Below are 23560 nucleotides of genomic sequence, written 5' to 3'. Positions count from 1 at the left end.
TCCATTTTCATGGGCCTGGGGAATGCCACAAAATTGAAGATGCCTAAATTAGAATACTTAAGTCCATATATTATTGATGTATACAGCCCGTATAGCCCGTAGGCACTGATTTACTTTTATCCTGAGTTCCAGTCAAGTGTTTTATTTCCCTTTCCACCACTCTGTCATGTAGGAGAATATTGCATTGAATTTATCCTCTGCCAGTGGATTTAATTGAAATCATCAGCAGAGGTTAATAGCACCTTCTCTGTTCTCTAAGGCCAGGTCTACATTTGGGAACAAAGTCAATGTAAGATATGCAAATCCAGCTATGTGAATTGCATAGCTGGCATCTATGTACATGTCGACTTCCCTTACTCTTCATGACTGTGCGGAGTACTGGGATCGACAGTGGCACCTTGAGGTTTCAATTTTGCATGGCTCTATTTGGTGCACTAAATCAAACCCCAGAAGATTGACTGCCAGTGTGTTGACCTGGTGGTAAGTATAGACAGCCCTGAATCACTATGGCTGTAACTGTTTTGATATAACTCTTGATATAGCTTTACTTTCTCATGTGGTGCTTTGCTAATGTAAAAACTGATAAACATAGGTATTGTAAAAGAAAATATTTCTTATTTTACTTCTGTTCCAAACACTTCAGTTCCATGCTTTGCAAGGAAGGAATATTTGCATTTACCAGATGGTATGCAGCAGTGATAAAAATCTCGAGAATCAAGAATCTCTGCAGATGTGTTTCAATATCTTGTCATTCTTAAGACTCATTATGCAAGTGGCTCTACCTCAGGAACATTTATGTTGGCTTATCTATAATGGTATGTTACATATTCCATTTATATTTTCTTGTCAAAATATGCCTTGAGAAGGAAATTTTATACTTGTTCTTTAATGACAGCAGAAAGGCAGTGAGTAAAATTCTGGTTACCTTTTAATCATAAATATTTTTTCAAGAATTAAATAATAATATTTTGAAACTGAGAATGACTTTCAGTTTTTGTATGTCTGCATGGGAGCACATTTTTGTGTGGGGCATCTGTAAATGGCTGGCCAACTACAAAAACAGTTTCTCCTCTTTTGGGCTATGTCTACAGTAGCCCCAAACTTCGAAATGGCCATTTACATGGCCATTTCGAAGTTTACTAATGAAGCGCTGAAATACATATTCAGGACCTCATTAGCATGTGGGCGGCCGCGGCACTTTGAAATTGACGCTGCTCGCCGCCGCACGGCTCATCCTGATGGGGCTCCTTTTCGAAAGGACCCCACCTACTTCGAAGTCCCCTTATTCCTATGAGCAGATGGGACTAGTGTAGACATGGCCTCGGTGTTCACACCTCCACATCAGCTGCTGGAAGTGGGCCACATCCTCCCTGACTGAATTGACCTCGTCGTCTCTAGCCTTCCTCCTGATTGGTACTCTCTCCTTTTTATGAGCCTGTATATTTACACCTGCCTCTGGAATCTCTGCTACGTGCATCTGATGAAGTGGGTCTTTGCCCACAAAAGCTTATATTCTAAAAAAATCTGTGAATCTATAAGGTGTCACAGGACTTCTCATTTTTGTGGATACAGACTAACACAGATACGACGAGGTTGTTTTTTTCTTATTTCACAGTGGACATTAACATTAAACAAGAATTTGGATGGCTTCAAGTTTATGTTGTTTTTATTTTTATAACTATTTTCAGGTTTTTTTCCATCTTGAAATGAGAAACTTATTATAAATTCAGATGCCAACAACAAAATATCAGTTAACTAATATAAACTTTTTGAAGTAGAAACTTTGGACTCATGCCCACTTTTATATAGATTGTAATTTATTTTTATTATTTTAGGTACAATTTATATCTACACCATATGCAGACATTTGATGAGCATAGGTCACTCTGCTAAGGTATGACAAGATAAAGTTGAAGCATTTTTATGTTTAATATACCTTTCTAGAATGTTGTACTGCTACTAATAATGCTTTCAGCTTTACAGAAAACAGAATTTTACTGAAAAGAAAGAAATGTGCTTGTATTTTTGTCACATTGGGTAGTCTTATTTAACCCACACCACTCTCTCTGGCAATAGTAACGCTGACTGTCCTGGACAGTGTGGAGAAAGTTTGGATCCAGAGTGACTGGTGTAGAAAGGCAGGAGTACAAGCCCAAGCCTTCATGGACCTGTGTGACATTCATTTGTGAACCTATGTCCACACCATACCAGGAGGCTGGTCTTTGGAATTAGTCAGGCCCCTGGGGAGTGTTGGAGTAAGACCCTCCAAGACTCTAGAAGTTATATTTAGTTAATTTTTAATTTAATAAACTATTTAGTTAAAATATGAAGCACTTTAGCTGCACACCATTTTAGTGATTTATCACTCAGTGACACAGTTCGACTCACCACTGCAGTTCCTCCTGCTGGCTGTCACAAAGATTAGCTCTTCTCACCAGTGCACCATCTCCTTGTCCATGCTCACTTCTACTGAGATCCGTGTCACTTCCAGGACCATTGTGTCATCTTCAGGACAAAGCCCTTTGTGCTCTCCCCTTCCAGGGGACTTGCAGTCCACTGCCCAGCCACTCTTTCAGTGGCAACTGCAGCCCATTGTTTGAGGAGAGGGAATCCAGCCCTGCCCACTACTTCACATCCCAGCCCAGGACCCAGTGATGGCAACCACTTGCAGCACCCTCTCAGATTTCTCTGTGGATCTCCCTGGGCCAGTTCCCTGTGCAAGACCGTCCTCGGTGGGGGAAGGGGCAGGGCATCCCCCTCTTCCCAGACCACCTGCCCCTCTCTTTCCCTGCTTCACCCCTACCCTGACCCCTGGCCCCATCTCTGGCCAGTCTGGCCAGGGATTAACTGGGGCAGGGGATGAGCAGCGGGTGGCAGCAGTAGCCACAGGTGATTGCCTTTCCCCCTCTCCCGGCACCCACCACTTTAGACAGATGTTTGTATGCAGATGTGACTAATACTGCCCTATAAATTTGTCATCACTAGAAAGGGTTAATTGAAACAAATAATACCAACAGCTCTTAATGCCAGGCTTTTAACTGAGGTCAGGATAATTTATTATTTTTAGTTACAGTTTCACTATTTAAGATAAGATGTAAATCAGCAAGCTGAGACATATTGTTCATATGAATGGAGTTATCCTTTTGCTGTTTTTTGGTAGATCTGTAGTGACACCCTCTGGCTGTTTTCTTTTTTAATTGTGAAATTTTCATCAGACTATCTCAGTTGTTATCCCCCTAGACTTTATTATTTACTTAAAAGAGTAATCTAGATTTGCATAGCAATTCAGTTTTTCTCCCACCTTGAATATTCAGAGGCTGGACAATCCTGGATCCAGTGATTTTTGTTAATATATTGTTATTTCAGTCTTTCATAAAGAGCACATGTATCCCTGTCAATAATTGGAGGTAACTGGAGAGTGTCAAAGGAAATTTTCCATTTGGACATCTTAGCATTGCAATTGGAAGTGACTTTGTTGTCTATGGCACTGTAGCTCATATTATACCTGTAACGTGCTTCATGATTTCTCAAGAAAACACTGACACATACAGTCAGAACATGTATTTTTGTTCAGTAATTTACAGAAGACCTGAATTTGTAAATTGACTTCATTTGCAAATGAAGGTTCACAGTAGTTCATAGAGCATTAGGCCCAAAGACAGTGAGAGGAAAATGCTGTTCAGTAGGGTAAAGTATTGTAATTGTGTAGAAATCAAGCTAGAACTGGCATTTGGCTGGGTTAAGTATGTGAACTGGTCTTAGCTGTGAACAGTAGGTTTGGAAAAGAGTATGAATTTCCCTAAACTGAAGGCTTGAACCGCCTGCATCCACTGAGGGCAGCGAGAATAGAGTGTGATCATAGGAAGTGATCAATGCTTTGTGGAATTAGAGTCTCAAGGGCTTGATCTTGCATCTTTGAAGTGAATAGTTTTTCAATGAGACTAGTAGTAAGCACTTAATGAGGAGACAGTTCTGTAATGAAATGGGATTGTTCTGATAGCTCAGGTGAAGATGAAAAGAAATGAGATGGGTGATGTAATATCTTTTATTGTATCAACTTCTGTTGATGAAAGATACAGGCTTTTAAACTACAGTAACTTCTCACTTAACATGGCCCTAGTTAACATTATGCTGCTTACCTATTAGAGCACATGCTTGGTTTAAAGTTGCGTAGTGCCCCCCCCCCCTTATAGTGTCGTTTTGCCTCCTGCTTTGTCCACTACATGGAGCATTTTCTAAAAAAGCTGTGTGTCCTTGTGGAGGTTTGGAACTAGGGTGGGCTGGCAGTTCCGCATCAGCTCTCCTAAATTCCCTGTAAGGTATGCAGCTGGGCAGATGCAGGTCAGCTGCTTTTCTCCCCACTGCTGTGCTGTTCTTACCTTCTGCCTTGGAGCTGATCCCAGGGGCCTCTCAGGGGCTTGCTGTGTGAGGGAAAGGGAGAAGAATGCTGATGTCAGGATGTCCCCCGTCCTCTGTGATGGAGCCCCCACTCTGTAATCCAACTCCAAAAAGCAGGTTACAGACAGCTACAGATTCTTGAGTCTAAACTTCCTGATCTACAGTATTGTACTTCCGGGTCAAACAAACTTTTTATGTGGGCCCCACTTTTTGTCCCTGCAATTAACTCCCCCCAGCCTTTCTAATGTAATGCAAACATTCCTAGCCAGTGGAAGCTGTGGGAAATGGTGCAGGCTGGTCCCATCAACCAGGAATGCTGATCCTCAGCCAGTGGATTTCTAAATAACGACATTCACAATAAACTCACTTCTCTCTGTCTGTCATACCACACAGATTAACAAGATTGTATGGGTTTGGAGCATAAACAGTTTGTGTGTCTTTAACTTGATTACCATACTCAAGTGCTACCACACGTGTGTGATGCATCAGGCAAAAAACAAGTTGGATGTTGTCCCATATCCCAAGGATTTTATTATGAAGTGTCAACCTTCCTCTTTATTTTATTTTTATTACTCTCCTGGTTGCACTAATTTTGACAGTTGCTAAACTCATTTTCCTATAGTTTTAACAACTTTAAAAACTAAAAATCTTCACAAAGGGGCCAAATGCTGCATTTCTTAGTGTAGGCAGCAGGCTTTGCCTCCCACGTTTCAAAATATAACAGACATGGCCAAAGGAATGGCTTTATTTTGTTTCCTTCCTTCCAACAAGACAGCTCAGAAGTGCAAAAGCTTTCAATAGCTACCCTGAGCTTATTTCCTCTTTATTTGTCTTCTACTACTTAGAACACATTTACTTAAGTGATGATTTTCATATTGGTTTGTTCTGATCCGAGATATTTTATTCCCTTCTAATAAACCACAGGCTACCTAGCTTGGTTAAAATTTAACAGTGCAGAAGCTGGAGTCCCCAGGGGCAGGAGGGAGATAGTGGAGGACGCAGTGGAGGCAGTAGAGGCCGTGGGGAGGTGTGTTGGGGGGGCTGATCATGTTGCGCCCCCCTGGTGAAAGCATCCCCCCTTTTGTGTACTCCTACTGTACTTAAAGGAGCAGTGTACTTGAAATGGGGGTCAACATACTTAAGGGGCAATGCACATATCTATCTGCCTCTCTCAAATTTACACACACACACACACACACACACACACACACACACAGTGTGCCTGCCTGTCTGTATCTCTCACACAGTATGTGTGTCTTTGTTTCACACACACACACATATGCCTTGGCACTGTGCAGCTCATTTTGTTAGTATTTGAAGTGCCACGTTTTTGCTGCTATATTTTGCTAGAATACAGACAAACACAGCCACTTCTCTGTTACTGTGCAGCTGTGCATGTGCTGTCCAGAAGAGGAAGTGATGCCGTCTAAAGGTATAGCGTGGGCTCATCATCATGTTCAGTTCCTGCAGGAAATGTTTGCAGTCACTGCATGGTTTCCTCCCTCCTGTCTCAGTAGAGTGTGAGGCTACATTAAAAACATCACGTTAAGTCTTGAAGGCTCAGCCAAGTCCTAGTTTATCCTTTGGTAGAAAGACATTTCCAAGGAAATATTCCACTCTCTGACTCCATGACCTCAACCAAACTTCACAATCATCGTTGTTATATACAGTATTAAAGTGTTTAAAATTATTTAAAACTTAGAGGCTATGTCTACACTGAGCCATGCTGCCAGCAGTGTGATGCAAAGGAGAGCTCTTGAAAATGCAAGTACCCCCATTTGCATATTCACATCACTAATTTGCATATTCGCACAAGATCACCCTGCTGAAAGAGGCTGCTGCTGGCATAAACAAGCAGTGTAGATGTGGTTCTGCTGGCAAAACCCCCTTTTGTCGGCAGCCTCTTATGCCTGGAAAAATCAGGGTTAAGGGGCTGCCAACAAAGAAGGTTTTTGCCTGCAGCACTACAGCTACACTGCTTATTTTCTGCCAGCAGCAGTCTCTGCCAGCAGGGCAATTTCATGCGAATATGCTAATTAACCACACAAATAAGCAAATGAGCTTCTATTTACATTTTCGAGACTGCTCATTTGCATCAATCTTCCAGCAGTGTAGCTTACGGTAGACACAGCCAGACTGTATATGTATATACTGACTTTTATCTGTTGAAAAAAAATTCCTGGAACCTAACTCCCTCTATTTACATTAATTCTTATGGGGAAATTAGATTCACTTTACATTGTTTCACTTACAGTAGCATTTTTCAGGAGCATAAGTACAACATTAAGGCTGTCTACACTTGCATGCCTCTTTCAAAAGAGAAATGCAAAGAGGGAAATCAAAAATGCAAATGAGGCACAGATTTACATATCTCACACTTTATTTGCATAGCCTCTTTTTGGAGGAGAGTCTTTCAAAAGAAAAAAAAGCCGTGTAGATAGGGCTCTTTTGAAAATGAACCCCATCTTCAAAAGAATCCTTTTTTCTAACATGAATAGGAAGAAGAGTTCTTTCGGAGATGGAGTTTATTTTCGAAAGAGCTCCATGTACACTGCTTTTATTCTTTCAAAAGAATCCCTTCTGAAAAGAAGTTATGCAAATTAAATATGAGACATGTAAATCAGTGCCTTATTTACATTCTTTATTTCCTTCATTTGCCCCCCTTCATCTTGGCTAACACCCACTGCACCCATGGCTCATGCAGCCCTATAATGGACGTACTACGCTGGCCCAGGACACCTTTAACAGTCACCTCAACCATGCCAGGGCAGACAAGCGGGTGTTTGGGAGGCTGAAGGGGAGGTTTCGCAATCTCCTCGCCAGGCTGGATGTCAGCCTCCCAAACATCCCTCAGTCATCATCACCTGCTGTGGCTTCCACAAACTTGTGGAGGGCTTGTGGGAGACCTTTATCCAGGGCTGGGCCATGGATCCACAGGCTGGGTATGAGTAGCCGCCTGCTGCCCCATGCTGCAAGGCACAGAGGGATGGGGTCAGGGTCCAGGAGGCCTTGTCCCAGGCCTTCACACAGGGCCTGCCCTGATCCTCCCAACCACATTCTACACCATGGGCCCCCCTACTCCCGCATCCCGCATGCTCCCCCTATTACCACTCTCCCACCAAGCACCAGGGACACGGGGTTAGGGTGAGAACATTAAACTTTAGTGTTGGGGTAATAAACTTTTTTTGCAAAAACAAACAGAACAATGGGTGAAACTATTTACAGTGCATGGGGGGAATGGTCCACAGGAGGGAGGCAGGGGGCTAAGTGGGGGGACTGAACTGGGAGGGGGGTTAGGTGGGGGAAGGCTCAGTTGCCCAGGGGTATTGGGGGCTGGGAGCCGTGTCGGCCATGTCTGCTCGTACTGCCCCAGATCCTGGGCTCCCTGCAGGCCTGGATGGGGCCAGGACCACAGGGAGGTAGGGCTGGGATGGGAGTGCCACAGGCTTGGCCTCTGCAGGGTGTGTGAGAGGCGGCCACTGGGTCTGGGCCAGGTGTGCCAACCTCAGCCAGCAGCCACTGAGTCAGCTCCAGGTGGCCGGACAGTGGCAGATCTGCCACACTCTGGGTGGCTACATCAGGGCAGCTGCTGGAGGGGCAGCTGCAGGCTAGGCTGGCAAGGGGGCGGGTGGTTGGGCAAGGCAGGCAACCAAGGCCTGGGCCACAGCATCCAGGCTGTCGGCCAGCCGCACTCACATGTCCCACTCCACCAGCAGCCAGTCCCAGAGCACCCTGGTCATCTCCCACACAACCACGCAGTTGGCAGCTGCCTCCTCGTCTCTCCAGTGCCATCTGTGAGAGGCCCTGCCGTGGCTCAGGGGGATGCAGGCTGGGGTTGTGAGGGCAGCCTCCTGGCCCCCTGTGGCTGCAGCCTGCTCCAGTGTGCTGCGTTGCGTTCCTGATGATGGACCTGGGGAGATAGAAGGGAACAGGGGGACATCCAGTTAGTGCTGGGTCCCGACCCCGGCAGGGGCCAGGGTCCCCAGTCCTCTGGATCCCACCCTGTTCCCTTGCTGCCTGATGGCCTGTGAGCCCTGTGGGATGCTGGGTGCCCAGAGGTTCCTGCTTGGCGAGGGTTGGCCCGTGTTCCCTCCCCCTCCCCCATCCCCAGGTGTGTGGGCTGCGGGGCTGTTCCGTGTGGGCCCCATCCCTGGTGACATCCCACTCATCCCATACATACTGGCTGCGACATGCTGGGGCTTGGGTGAGGCTTGGCTGGAGGAGGGTCTGCGGGGTGTCCCAGAGGGGAGGGCAATGATGAGGGTTCCATTGCTGGAGCCCTCATAATCACTCTTGGTCTTGGTTGGCTGCTCCCCACATGGGGGACTTGTGGTGCCAGAGGGGCCCACCTTGTCCTTGCTGTCTGCAGAGAGGCAGCCGTGGTGTCCACCACGTGTTCTGGGGTGGCCATCTCCCTTGGCCCCAGGAGCCTGTGCAGCTGCTGGTAGTGGGGGCAGTGGATGGGCCATGCCCCCAACTGGCTGGCAGCATCGAAGACTTTGATGTAGGTCTGCCTTGGTTCTTTTACTTTGATGCAGACACTGCTGCCAGTGTGGTTGGGGTGGCCTCAGGCAGCAAGGCCACAGGCCAGCTGGTCAAAGGACTCTGTATTCCTCTGCTGGGCATCAGTTTGGTGAAGGACCTCCTCCTCCCCCAACAGAGCAAGGAGGTCCTTCAGCTTGTCCAAGGTCCAGGAGGGTCCCTTTCTGGCATGGCCCTTGCCCGGGTGCTGTGTGCCCTGGGACTCCTCGCCTGGGGCTCTTGTGTGCACAGGGAAGGTCCTGGCATGCTGCCATGATGGCCAGGGGGTGCGGAGGTGGGTTGGTGCTTAGAGCAGTGGCAGTCCAAGGGTGAGTTCATGCTGCCCCTGCTTGTGGCACAGTCTCAGCTTCCTGCCTGGGGTTGCTGAGGAGCTGTTTCCTTTAAGATGGCGACTAGGGACCATAGAGCCCCAGCTGGGCTGGCCAGACTGTCTCTGTCCTCCAGGGGGCGGGGGAGTCGCCTCCTTACTTCAAAGTAAGGAGTGAAGAGCTTCTGCGTACACTTAACTTCAAAGTTAAACTTCGAAGTAAGCCACCACTCTGTTCCTGGGAATGGAGTAGTGACTTCAAAGTTAGCCTCCCCTGCTTCAAATTTAACTTTGAAATAAGGGAAGTTGTGTGCAGACTCTCTGCAGGCCACTTCGAAGTAGCTGCTTACTTCGAAGTTAACTTTAAAGTAAGTTTGTAGTGTAGATGCAGCCATAGAGTTCTCCAGGTCCAGAGCTGAAAATTAACACAGTTCTAGGAAAAAGTCATAAATAGCTGCAAATAAAATGAATGAAATATTAACACGCTATGATTTCTTGTTCTAATTTGCTCTGTTATTTAAATCCATGTTTTTATGTTTATCTTTGAGCAGTAGGAAATACCTGTCAATGCTTAACAATTTTTTCATCCCTTCTATATAACACAAATATTTAAAATTTATACTGTTACTTCATTTTGAGTAGTCCTTTGTAATGTTTTATTTGGTTTTCCCTATCACAGGTGCTGGAGTACTTATTGTGGGCCAGTATATGTATGGAATCATCAGTCCCACTTTTAGCTGTACACTATTTGGCATGGAGAAGCACCCTTTATACAGCAGTTTGTTATTGCTATTATGACTGCCAAGCCAACATCCATGGAGAGGTAGCTTTACGTATAATTTTTATAGTTGCATTTGTAGCAATAAATGCCAAACTGCATATTTATTTAAATATTGATTTTTTATTAACTTTTGTCTTTTATCTGCATTCAGAAGTGAAGTTAGGCTACTACAGTTATATTTCTCTGTATAAATTGAAATAATCAACTTAAATCAAAGCACAATAGTACATTTTTAATAGATACCGGAAGATTCAAGTTCATGGCTAGTCTGTGGCTAGCACCTCACTGGTTGTACAAAAGGGGAGAGAGAAGGAGTTTCTTTTCCCTTGTATTTGTTGTACAGGCGCTTAATATGATTTCAGTCTTTATTTTCTGAACACAAGGACGAGGAGGCTATTATACTCTCCCTCTCATATCAAGTAGATCACAGAAATGTATCAGGATAGATAATTCAACTCTTTCTCCATTTTTTATGCTACATAGGTGTTTGCTCGCTGTGGTCTGAGTAAAATTGATGAACTAAAGCAATTAGAAAGCATGAGTTCTTCACCACAAAATTCAGAAACAGAAAAGGTTTTTAGAGAGGCTACTATAAAGGTATAAGCATTTCATGATTTATAACAGTTACAATACACAGCTGAACAAGCAGAATGCATAACATCGATTTCCTTATGTGCTTCTCTTTGAGTTAGATGGCTATAATGGTTTTTAAGAGAGCAGTGTATGAATCCCGAAGAAAACCCAAAGGATTTTTTCGACCAAAATTAAGGGTTAATCTAAAAGAAGCACAAAATGTAAGTTTATAATTTAGTGTAATTCTTTTAGTTTTTATCTGTTTATCATTTGTCTTTAGTAATGACATTGCATAGCTTTGCCTATTACTCATCTTTTGTGCGCACACCACATTATCTGCAAATAGTGATTTATTTTCTTTTCCAGCCCTATAAATAACTTAATAATATCAAGACTGAAAACCAACTTAAGGGAATCATTTTTGCAGGCAGTATGGTCTGTACTGTATTATTCGGGGTGTTTTTTTAGCAGTTATGAGTAAGTTATTAATACAGGATAAATGTTCTTGGCTGCACACTGCAAAATAGCTACAGCTCTACAATATTTTAATATAATTTAAAACAAAATCTTGTTCTTGTGCATGGCTCCTTAAATTTTCCCTATTATGTTTAATTACATTAAAGACTCAGGGCCAGCTTCAACAAATCTACAGTGAGTTTTTGCATCACAGTACTCCTCTCAAACCTTGAAAGATACATTTTTCAGGGATACCTCACCCCTCCTTAGGATTCTGTGACCTAATACATGAGTACAAAGTATGAAATAGCTTTTGATGGAAATAATTATTTTCCCCAACCCACATTCAGTTGCCAGCAAACTTAGCCAAGTGATCCATTGGGAGATGAATTATAAATTAATATAAATTAGTATAGAGAAACATTATAATATTAAATATTTTTCTTACTTGTTTTCTTTGGGCAACATTCAGACCTACTTTTTTAACTTTAATAGCTGCACTTATTTTTATACTATAATGTATATTCATAATGGTTCCCCATATACCTGAGATACTATCACTCTTCCCTTGGAGTCAGGTTTAAAGTCACTGGGTTCATGACCTTTCCTAGAGACAAGATTCAGGCATTCTAAGGCTGGAAGGAATCCTATGATCATTTAGCTTGACCGTCTCTGTAACACGGGTCATGGAACTTCCTATAATGCTGGCGCAGAGAGGTGCAATCTACTGTTCTTGAGCCAGAGAAGCTGTTTACACTTCAGGGGTGACTCACCTCAAAAAAGGCAGATGGTAGTTCTGCTGATTCTCTTATGGTTTCACCTGGTGTTAGGGGCAACATTAACGTTACCTAGGGCTCCATAGCAGCTCTACCAAATGGGAAACACTCAATGGAGTTCTAACAGTGCACTCTCTGCTACTCTCTCTTTTCTAGTTAGTGCTTCCCACTTATTGGACTGTATTGGCATCACACAGCCCTCACCCAGGTAGGAAGAAGGTTGCAGACATCATTGCAGCCTCCTCTGCTGGAAGGCTTTATGCTGACTTGTGTCATAGCTTTTGATGGTATAACCCTGTGGTTATTCCTATGATTTCCATTCTTCCTCATTACAAACACAGCAGTACCAAGAGGCAAAATAAGTGATACACTATCATTTCTTGGGTGGGATGGGAAACAAGAGGTCTTTTGCCTTTGGGGTTGAGAGGCCATCAGTGCAGACATTAGAAATCCCTTAGCATAGATCCTGTTTGTATATCATCAATTATTCTGATAATAATAAATATACAGAGCAGTGTGAACTTTGATAAGCTTCATTTACTTGCACCATCATTATCTAATTTATTTGTTCATAAAGTATTTTGGGATACTCTGAGAATGAAAGCACTATACAAGATAAATCTTTTTCTTATTCAAAATTAAAATAGTATATTTTTGCTGTAAAATGATCTGTGTATTACGTATCAATATCATTTACATACCATGTTATGATTTTACTAATAGAAAAAAGTCTGAGTATTAATCTTTATTGGGAAAAGCAGGTATATAAGAAAGTTCTATCAGAGTTAACATTACAAAATCAGGGGATTTCTCAAATGATGTTGATAGTAGTTAAGACTACAATTTTATCATGGATGTCAAAGGACGTCATGGAATGTGTTGGTTCCTTTGACTTCACTTTCTGCCTGTGGCTGGAGCGCCCAGCCAGTGCCCACTCTCCAGCTCCCAGCTTGGACCCTGCAGCTGCCAAGCTGTGGCAAGTGGTGGTGGGATCCTGTAGCTGCCCTATTGTGGTGGGCAGTACGTGGATGCCCACCTTGAACAGTTGTGTTGTGGGGGAGACTTCTATAACTGTGCAGCAGATGTCAGGAGATCCTGCTGCTGCCAGCTGCAGTGGTACCTGAGAGAACCTGCAGCTCTGAGACGGCACAGGACCATCCCTTGAGATCCCAGCCACTCTGGAAGGCAAGGGGATGCCTCAGCAGCCCAGCCTCTGCAGGTAGGGGGACCCCAGGGTGCCTACTACCGGCAGAAGCAGCATGCTGAACCCACATCCTGGTTTTGTCAGGGTATTTTTAATAGCTGGGTCTACAAGTGAGCACCCTTTCCAAAGGGCGAAAATCAACGTTTGTCGGTTGAAATAGCGGCTGTCAACTGGATGCCATTAGCAGATCGTCAGGTCAATCCGCTCTTTCAAAGTGCTGCCACGCTCTTTCGAAAGGGAGCGTCCACACAGCTCCAAGCCTTTTTTTGAAAGAAGGGAGGCAGGAAAAGCCGTGGACGGGGTCCCATGGCCGACAAGCCCTTCTGGGGCCACAGCCAGCCACTCTCTTAAAGGGCCCCTCTCTCCACCCTCCACTCTGCATGAGCCGAGTGCTGCCCAGCCGTTCCCAGGCTGGCAGACTCCATTCATGCTCTAAGATGGAGGAACAGGAGCAGCTCCTGCAGGAGGACACCCTCATTATGGACACACTGCTGGCAGTGCTCTGCACTGTCGCCACAGCAGCACCCAATCTCATTGGGTGACTGAGCGGACCCCCTGGGGCCAAGGGGCCCCACCACCCAGGGCACTGCCAGGTGCATCCAGGGGTGTCTCATGTGGGTGGCCCATCCCAGCCTGTGGTGTGCAGTCCACAGGTGCTGACCGGCATGGAGTGGCTGCCACCCTGTGTGTGGTGCTGTCCACTGGGGGTGGGTGCTGGGTATTGCTGGTGGGCCACCACAGAGTGCCGCATAGCATGGTGGCTGGCATGTCTGCGGCCTGGGACCACTGGTCCTGTGTGTGGCTGACTAGCTACCTATGGAGTGGGTGCATGCCTCTCCATGTATGTACCGGAGGGTCCCTCTATGATGTCTGGGGATGCACGGCTCCTGGTCGCCCGGCTGGATGAGCAGGAGGGGATGTAGATGGCAAGGTTCCCCTCCTCGCTCAACCACTTGGTGGTTCCCTTGCCCTTTGTGGTTCGTGGTCTGGGCTGCTCCTCTGCTGGCTGCGGCTCGTCGGTGGATGTGTCCAGGAATGCCAGCGGTGGGGAGCTGTCCCGGGGCCCCAGGATGCCCTGGAGCTCCTGGAAGCAGGGGCATGTGGCTGGAGCAGCCCTGGAGCGGCCAACCTGGTCCCTGGCCCTGGCATAGCCCTGCTGCAGTTCCTTCACCTTGGAGCATACCTGTTTAGTGGTATGCTCCAGGTGGCCCCTGGTAAGGAGGCCCTGAACCAGGCAGCTGAAGGCTGTGGCATTGCTCCACCCGACCCCCATCTTGTGCCTGACCTCCTCCTTCTTCCAGAGGCCAAGGAAGTCCTGCAGCTCCTGCTCTGTCCAAGAGGGGGTCCTTTTTTTCTCCCCCTGGGAGGCCTGCAGGGGCTCGGGGGGGGGGCCATGGGGCTTGTGAGGGGGCTGGCTGCTGGCCATGCTGCGGTGCTGGAGCGTGGGGCTGGAGCACATGTGGAGGCTGCTCCTCGCATGCTCTCAGCTTCCTGCCATGGGTTTCCTGCGTGCGTGCAGCTTTAAGGTGGCTGGACGCAGGGATCATAGAGCCCTGCTGCTGCTGGCTGGAGTGGCCCCGCACTTCAGCTGACTGGCGCCATGGCGGACCCCTATTTCAAAAAAGCAGAATGTGGAGCATCTACATGTGTACTCTTGATTTAGTTTTTCGAAAGGGGCTGATCTTCCTGACATGGGATCGGGGTTCGGATTACGATGTCTGTGCCCTGTTCCTTTGATTTCCTTTTGAAAGACGGTGTTACGTGTGTGGACGCTCCTCCCGTTCTTTCAAAAGAGGGCCACTTACTTTGACGTTTTGTGCACGTGTAGACACACCTAATGAAAGTGACAGGTTTCATGAATTTTTGCTTATTGCCTGTAGCCTTTCCATGACTTTTAGTAAAAACATACTTGACAAAATCTTAGCTGTATTATAATTGTTAGCAAAGCTATAACATCATAATCCAAACACATTTCAGATGTGACTGATTGCCCAGATCAAATTTTAAGTGATCTGTATAATACTTTTTTTTATAAAACTGTATTAAGGGTTCAGTATCAGATCATGTGTGATTTCAGTCATGTTTACTTTTATATTAAGCTACTGAGTATAGCCCACTGTCCAGTTGCTCCAAACCTCACTTATCTGAAAATGTACATTGTATAAAACAAGATCATAGCCACAAATTATTTCAGGAGGATGTGATTTGCATACATAAAGACTACCAACTTTGTCAAGGAATTGGTGCAATAAAATAGAGCTGGTTTTATGTTATGTCATGCAGCCAGACTTCGAGAAGCAATTATGTGGTTCTAATCAGGGTACTGCTTCTGCAGGCTTTGAAGTCTCTGCTCAGGGTCAGGAAATGATTCCGTTTATAATGTTAGTTCCAAAAATTTTACGTAACTCTGTATCAGTTTCTGACTTTACTTGAAGTCTGGTTTTAAAAATGACCGATAGTTAGGAATTAATTTCTTAAAAATTGTTTTAAAATGAGACTTCTGTGTCCACAACTTGGCATGCCTTTTCTTGGCCCCAGCAAACAGAGGTGTTGAATCTTCATGTTATTTGTTTTTACATGCTTTTACAATTTGGTTATTTGTTCAGCGTCATGACCCCTAAATCCAATATCAGTGTCAGAAATATTTCTGCATGTTTTGTAGATACGCTAGTGTTCAAATAAATGGGAAAAATCTATGAAGAATATATTTGCCTGCACTGGTTCACTTTTAAAGAAATTTTGTGAGATTTTAATATTATGCAACATGCACAGTGCAGTATTCATAGTATGATAAGAAGATAGCACGCTTGCCTATTTGAATGTAGTATTCATGTCAAACTACTGGGGACTCTACCCTGCATGCATATGCTTTGCACTCAGGGTCAGTGTCCTTGCTGTCATGAACCAAAATTTTTCTAGTTCCCATTGATTTACTCAGCTTTGAAACAGGCATAGATCAAAGTGCACTAGGGAACTTTTATTGTGCAGCAGCAGGGTCCACATGGACACTTAAGTGCACAGTAGGCTTGCACAGGTAGTTTTATACTTCAGCATGTCCTAAATGAAATGTTTGTGTAGAAAGCCGAAATGGAGGGATATTTAGACTGGAAAGCCTAAAAAAGGTTTGATCCTGCAAGGTGCTGAGTAATCTGGTACTGATCCAGCAAAGTATACAAGCACATGCTTAACTTTCAGTATGTATGTCATTCCCTGCACTTTTAGCACTTAGTTTAGTCTGGAAAATGAGCATAGACTGGCTCATTTTACATTGGTTTTCAGTAATTTTCACTTTTTCCTTTACCCTTGCAAAGCTGTAATGGCTTACAAACACCTCAGAGGAATGATTACAGCTAAAACAATATTGTTATGATGGCTATCTATCTATCTATCTATCTATCTATCTGTCTATCTATCTATCATGATTAAACTGTCAAGGACTAACCATGGAGGAATGTTCTGCTGAACAGAGCCAGTTACAAATTTGGGATTGTAATAATTTCCCAGTACTGTGGGAGGAAAGATTATTAATAGAATAATTAAGCAACAAATGTTGGATTTTTAAGGCCAATATAGTGTATTTGGGAAATCTAAAAATTGTGGTTTGTTTTTAGAGATAGGTGTGTAATTTATTTTATAATAAAATACAATCCATTGGCATGAAAATAGATGAAATGCTTCCAGATGTGGCACAAGTCGTTCCATTTTTAATGAGTGTACATTTTAGCTTGCTTGAATTAAAGTGTCTAATTTGAAAATTAAAATAAAGGATGTGGCTCTACCAATTCAGGAAGGAAATTTCCTAATATTGGAATGGTTAGATAGTCCTGAAAACATTACTGAAAGCTGTTTATTTGATAAAATGTTGAATAAATTGTGTTAACTGGAATGATGATGAGTTGGAGCTGGTGAACATTAAATACGTGGTCTCCTTTTCATATCTGGTAATGATTTTGACAAGGAAAGAACTGTCATGTAAACAAAGCATCATGATAGTAGGTTTTTAAGTGGTTTTATAGATTTCTTATTGCTTAACTGCCAGATATAGTGCATATGTTTTTGTGTGTATTGTCTTTTGTTTTATATTATATTGGTTGGAACCTGTACAGACCAAAGGTGCTATTGGACTGTAGCTCTAGTGATGTGGGGTGCTGGTCACCATCAGTATACACTGACTTCCTGCAAAGTGTTGAGAGGCCTCAGCTCCAGTGATCAAGCCCATGGGATTGTAGGACGAGATCTGGGTACTTTGAACAATAGAGGCTTAATATATTTTTCCACTCATAATTTCTATCTTACTGTTTTATAACTAGAATAGTGTGCTGCAGTGTGTGTAGTTATTGTGAAGTTCATGCATTCCTTAGATATCACACAGACTTGGCCTGATACTTTGCTATACCTCTGGAACACAGAATTCACAACCACAATGTATACTGCAGTGTTATTTATTATACTTGCACCCACTGTTTTATGGAGAATTGTTTTGAAAAAAAAATACCTGTAGCCTCATTGTAATGTATTAGAAATATTACCAGACAGTACAACAATTTATCTCTTCTTTAGTTGCCATGGCCTCGTACTGCTACAGAAAGGCTGTTGACAGAGATGTTTGATGGCACTGCAGCCCATTTCCTGGCCATCCTAGAAGCTCTCTCTGATAATAATAGACAAGTGTTGCGCCCGGCCCCACCTGTTCCTGATGAAACTGAGATTCGTGATGTGGTTTCAGAGCTTTTTTTTGCAGGCATGGATATCCTGTCAGGTAATGGCATAAAAATGAAATACAATGGTAAAGAAACTCAATGTTTCTCATGTCCATAAAAGCAAAATGTCATCTTTACAAGTATGTGTTTCAGTTATAACGATAGCACTGATAAAATCAAATTATTTTTATTTTGCCTTCACAAAATTTGACATAATTAAGTTAAAACCTTTGGCCAGATGCAGGTCTCAGTTTTTATCAGTGTGTATTTGGAGTAGCCTCCTGTGTCTCACAGAAAGTCTGCACCTTCTTTGAATAGGCCATCATGGAAGGGATTTTTGTAATCCGGGGTAGGAGCCACTGGAGATATGCTTATTTGTATCCAGTCATTCTACCACTGTGGATGTATAGAAAGACTGTGGTTGCTATTTTAGCATGTGGGCTGAAATGCTGGCTTGCAGGGGGCTGTGATGCAGTCCTATAGCCGGCCATAGATTGTGGTGTTTAATATTCCATCCTTTGATTTCCATTTAATTCTTTGAACACAGTACATTTAGTCAAGTTTTGTGTGGGGAATTACACTCTAAAAGAATACATATTATTGCTGGTAAAAGCATTTAAATAGCTTCTGTTTAAAACAAATGTACCAGTCAACTAATTAGGTAACTAAAATTGCACTAACTGCACATTCGTCCTATGATGTGCTCACAAGTGTCTTTTGTGCAAACTTCATGAAAGGTAGGTCTTTGACAGGCAAATTTGTAGTTGGTCATTATTATGGTCATTATTATGTGCATACCTAGAATGCTGCAAATTATTAGGTATCTTATAAGGTATCTGTATCTTAGATTTTCCCTGCCACTGTTTAAAGCATTTTTAATCTCATGTCTTTGGGTATATAGAGAAGGGCATTTTCTGTCCTAAGCATTGCATTGCCACTTACTTTGACTTCAGTTGCATGACTATCATTTTGGAGGTAATCTTCTAATTCAGTTTATTTATCAGATGAAATAGTTGTTCAGAAGGACAATGATTTTTACCCCTTGCCTCTCCATTTAAGTCAGTAGAATTCTATGGAGGTGCAAATAAGTACACTCATCCCTTGTTAAATGAGTACTTTACTTACAAGTATTCACTTAAACGAGGGACACACATACTTTCTTTAGTTCACTAGATGGGTGAACTCCCCCAGCTAATACGAACCTAACCCCCTCTCTGCAGCTCCAGCCTGCCATAATCTGACCCTCCCGCTGGCTCCATAGCCCCAAGCAGTGACAGCCTGACCACCCCCACACCTCCTGCCAGCCCCGCAGCCCTAACCCGTGGCAACCTGACCCCAACCCCCACTGGCCCTGCAGCCTCAACCCATGGCAGCCTTAACCCCCCTGCCAGCCCAGCAGCCCCATCCCGCTGCAGCCTGACCCCCCCGCTGGCCCCGCGTGCCCAACCTGTGGCAGCCTGGCCTATCCCCCTCCCACTGACCCCACAGACCTAACCTGCTGCAGACTGACACCCCACTGGCCTGCACACCCAGCCTGCAGCAGCCTTAACCTCCCCACCAACCATATGGACCCAACTCACCACCAGATTTTAACCCTCCCTCCCATTCATGCCCCCAACTGCCCTCAGCCTTTAATTTTCCCCCCAGACCCAAGGTTCACTTACCTTTCAAAAGCTGTGCAACATGCTCAGGGGAATAAGGCGACTTCGAAGTAGCCCAGATCCTTTCGAAAAGGAGCCCCGTCTGGATGAGCCGCGCGGCGGCGAGCCACGTCAATTTCGAAGTGCCACGGCTGCCCACATGCTAATGAGGCGCTGAATATGTATTTCAGCACTTCATTAGTAAACTTCGAAATGGCCATTTGAATGTCCATTTCAAAGTTTTTGGCTAGTGTAGATGTAGTCATTAGGTGACAAATCTAAGGAACTGTCCAAGGTGTCATTAGGAGAGGTTTTGGAACAAATTGATAAATGAAATAATAATAAGTCACCAAGACCAGATGAAATTGCAGAAATATGAACTGTGGCTTGTAACATATCATTTAAATAAGCACGTGTACCAAATAACTAGAAGATAGACCGTGTGATGCCAGTTTTTGAAAAGGGCTCCAGAGGTGACTCTGGAAATTATAGGCCAATAAACCTGACTTCTCTACTGAGCAAAGTGGTTGAAACGATAGTAAAAAACTGACAAAGTGGGTTCACATGAAAGCTTATGCCCAAATAAATTTGTTAGTCTTTAAGGTGCTACAGGACTCCTTGTTTTTATAGTAAAAAACAGAGTTGTCTGACATATAGATTAACCCAGTATTTTGGGGAGAAGTCAACATGGTTTTTGTAAAGGGAAATCAAGCCTCACCAATCTACTAGAATTATTTGATAGTGTCAAAAACCATGTGGACAAGGGAGATCCATTGGAAATCTTAGATTTCAGAAAGCCTTTAATGAGGACCCTCACCAAAAGTTCTTAAGTATGTTGTCATGAGATAAGAGGGAAGGATCTTTCATGGACTGGTAACTTGTTAAAAGATAGAAAACAAAGGGTAGAGACAAATGGACAGTTTTCAGAATGCAGAGAGGTAAATATTGTTTATTCCCCAAAGGTCTTGTATTGGGACCAGTTCTATTCAACATATTCATAACTGATGTAGAAAAAGAGGAGCAAAAATTGCAGATGATACAAAACTACTCAAGATAGTTAAGTCCAAAGTGGACTGTTTATGTTATAAAAGGATCCCACAAAACTGGGTGTCTAGGCAACAAAATGGCAGATGAAATTCAAGGTTGATCTATTCAAAGTGATGAACATTTGAAAATATAGTCCCAACTATACAGATGAAATGAGTGGGATCTATATTACTTATTACCACTCAAGAAAGAGATTTGCAGTCATTGTGGACAGTTGTCTGAAAACATCCACCCAGTGTGCAGTAGTAGTCAAAAAAGCAAACAGAATTTTGAGAGGCACTAGGAAACAGATACGACAGAAACATATCCTATTAATTCTATAAATTAATGGTATGCCCACATCTTGAATACTGTATGTAGATGTCATTGTCCCCTCTCAAAAAAGATATCTTGGACTTGGAAAAGATTCAGAAAAGGACAAAAATGACTAGGTGCATCAAACAGCTTCCATATGATCTTCTGTGTGAGGAGAGATTAATAAGACTGGGACTTTTCAACTTGGATAAAAGACAACTAAGTGGGAATATGATAGAAGGCTATAAAATAATGATTGGTGTAGAGAAAGTAAACAAGGAAGCATTACTTCTTCCTACTTACTTCTTGCTCATGCATTCCAATTTGGGTGTGCACCGGCGCATGCCCAGTTGACAGAAGCTTTTTCCCCTAGCCAGTAGCCCTAGGGTCGGTGTGGTGCCCCCTGGAGTGGCACCCATATGGCCACCCATATATGCTCCGCCCGCCCCGCCCCCCACTCAGTTCCTTCTCGCCGTGCTGTCAGTTGCAGGAGCTCCCTCATTGTTGAACCTTCGCTGGTAGCCTTTATCGTTAAACTAGTTGATGGTGAAATAGTTTAGATAGTTGTCTTTCATCTGTAAATAGTTCCACTTAGTACTTAGTGAGCAGAGGTGGGACTTTAACCCCTCTTGGCACCAGGGTGCCAGGTGATGCCTGGCTCCCCAGGCTTTAAAACCTGCTCAAAATGTGGCAAACGAATGCCCAAAAGTGACCCACATAGGGCTTGCCTGAGCTGCCTCGGTGAGGCCCATCTCCGGGAACACTGCTCTATTTGCAAGGCCTTCAAGCCTAGGACTTTGAAAGACAGAGCTCAACGGCTGAAGACACTACTAATGGAATCAGCCTTGCGCCCAGACATTTTCCTGGCGGGAGCTCAGAGTGCCTCATCGTCAGTGCAGAGTGCTCCAGCACCATTGGTGCTGTCAGAAAGCTCCCAGCGATGAGAGCAGGACTCAGTGCCTAGCGCCTCCTGGCGCCATAACAGCGAGTTCCCTGTGCCTCTCAAGAAGAGGAGGCGTGACCAGGGTCAATCCCAGGAGAGGAGGAGGTGACGGCAAGCATCAGGAGAGTCCACCAGCTCGCACCGTGACCGGGGTCATGAAGTGCGGGCATTGACTCCAGTGTGAGGCGGGAGCCCATGCTCTCCCAGACTGCCGTCAACACTGGAGGCCTTTAGTGCAGTACAAGTCCTCCTGCAGATCACGATGCCACTGCAGGCGCTGCACCGGGAACCTTCATCGCCCCAGATACAGGCATCTGAACAGCCTATAGGGGCCCCGGCACAGTTCCTGATGCCGGTGAGGCCACTGCAAATGGTCGCCTCCTTCAGCACCACCTTGATCATCAGAGTTGGCATCAGAGTCAGTCTCTTTTTACTCCAGCTCCTTTTACTCCAGACGGAGCGGGAGTACAAAATCATCCCAATGCAGTGGACATCGACACTGGCCCTGATGCCCCTCAGAACGGTAGTGGCAAGTACCCCCCACCATTGCTCCACAATGGCCTTTATAGACCCTGTGGGCAACCCATGAGGCACAGGGGTGGGCTGCGGGACTCCCGGCTAAGGCACCCAGCACTCCCCAGGTGCCGAGATGGGCACCGTCTGCTTCAATGGGAGCACTCCTGAGAGAGCAGGTAGAGTTGTCGGCATCGGCACCGACGACAGCGCTGACACTGGCACCGGTGCAGTCAGCACTGACTCAAACGGGGGCACCGCCCCTGCAGGCACTGGGACCTGTGGTGCAGTGGGCACCGGTGCCCGTCCAGGTGCCTAGTGGCCCCATCATCACGGCACCTTACTATATGCCACTAAGGGGCCCTTCACCCCAGGTACCGAGCACAGCACCATGAACCACGGTGCTGGGGACTCAAATGGAGGTACCTGACCCCCCCGCACTGATGGGTTTGGAGGGCATGATGCCCTCATCTTCGTTGTCCCCAGAGGAGGCATTGGCTGGATCCTCTGCATCTCCAGTAATGAAGGATGGAGGAGCATACCAGCAGTTATTGAGAAGAGTGGCCCAGAGTCTGGGGGTGCAGGCGGAAGAGATCAGGGACAAAATAGACCCTGTTACAAACATTCTTTCAACATCTGGACCTACCAGTGTGGCACTGCCCATTATAAAGACAATTGCCAACACAGCAAAGATGGTGTGGCAGACCCTGGCCTCAGCCTTACCCATGGCTAGAAAGAACGAGTGCCAGTATTTTGTTCCAGCCCAGGGCAATGAACATCTGTTCACCCACACTCCCCCTGACTCCCTGGCCATGGATGCTGTGAACAACAGGGAGTGGCAGGGGGTCCAAGGCCCCTCCCCTAAAAACAAAGAGGCCAAACGCTTAGACCTGTATGGTAGAAAAGTTTATTCTACAGGTGGTCTGCAGTTGAGAATTGCTAATCAGCAAGCCATGGTTAGCAGATATGCGTATAACATGGCCAGCTCTATGGACCGTTTTGCTGAGCTGCTCCTGCCAGAGACCAAGTCGGACTTTATGGCCCTGGTGGAGGAACAGTGACTCATATCTAGAGCAGCACTACAAGATGCAGTGGATGCAGCCACCAGGACCGTGGCCTCAGGGATAGCCATGAGAAGGGGGGCATGGCTTCAGGTCTCGGGACTCTCGCAGGAAGTGCAGCAGTCCATACATCACTTCCCCATTGAGGGCCCCTCCCTATCTTCAGAAAAGACTGATAAGAGGCTTCATAGCATGAAGGACTCATGGACCACCCTATGCTCACTGGGTCTATATACACCAGTGACCCAGGGGAGACACTTTACCGCGAGGCCCCAGTTCAGACAGTTCCCACAACGACAACGGGATGGGAACAAGAGAAGGCGCA

The 23560-nt window shown here is 45.0% G+C and overlaps 1 protein-coding gene across 1 annotated transcript in view; it reads left to right on the top strand.

Moving 5' to 3' along the window:
- CFAP54 (cilia and flagella associated protein 54) overlaps positions 1–23560 on the top strand; it is a 315059-nt gene that overhangs the window by 22355 nt on the left and 269144 nt on the right. The window contains exons 4-9 of the mRNA XM_074983979.1: positions 644–815; positions 1836–1894; positions 9927–10070; positions 10512–10625; positions 10721–10822; positions 17598–17796. Of these exons, the coding sequence (XP_074840080.1) occupies positions 644–815; positions 1836–1894; positions 9927–10070; positions 10512–10625; positions 10721–10822; positions 17598–17796 (790 nt within the window). The remainder of the gene's footprint in view (positions 1–643; positions 816–1835; positions 1895–9926; positions 10071–10511; positions 10626–10720; positions 10823–17597; positions 17797–23560) is intronic.

Source organism: Carettochelys insculpta, chromosome 1, assembly GCF_033958435.1.
Source record: "Carettochelys insculpta isolate YL-2023 chromosome 1, ASM3395843v1, whole genome shotgun sequence".
In the NCBI taxonomy this organism is placed as follows: domain Eukaryota; kingdom Metazoa; phylum Chordata; order Testudines; family Carettochelyidae; genus Carettochelys; species Carettochelys insculpta.
Note: the sequence above shows the minus strand (reverse complement) of the source record. Positions and strands in the feature narration are given on the sequence as shown.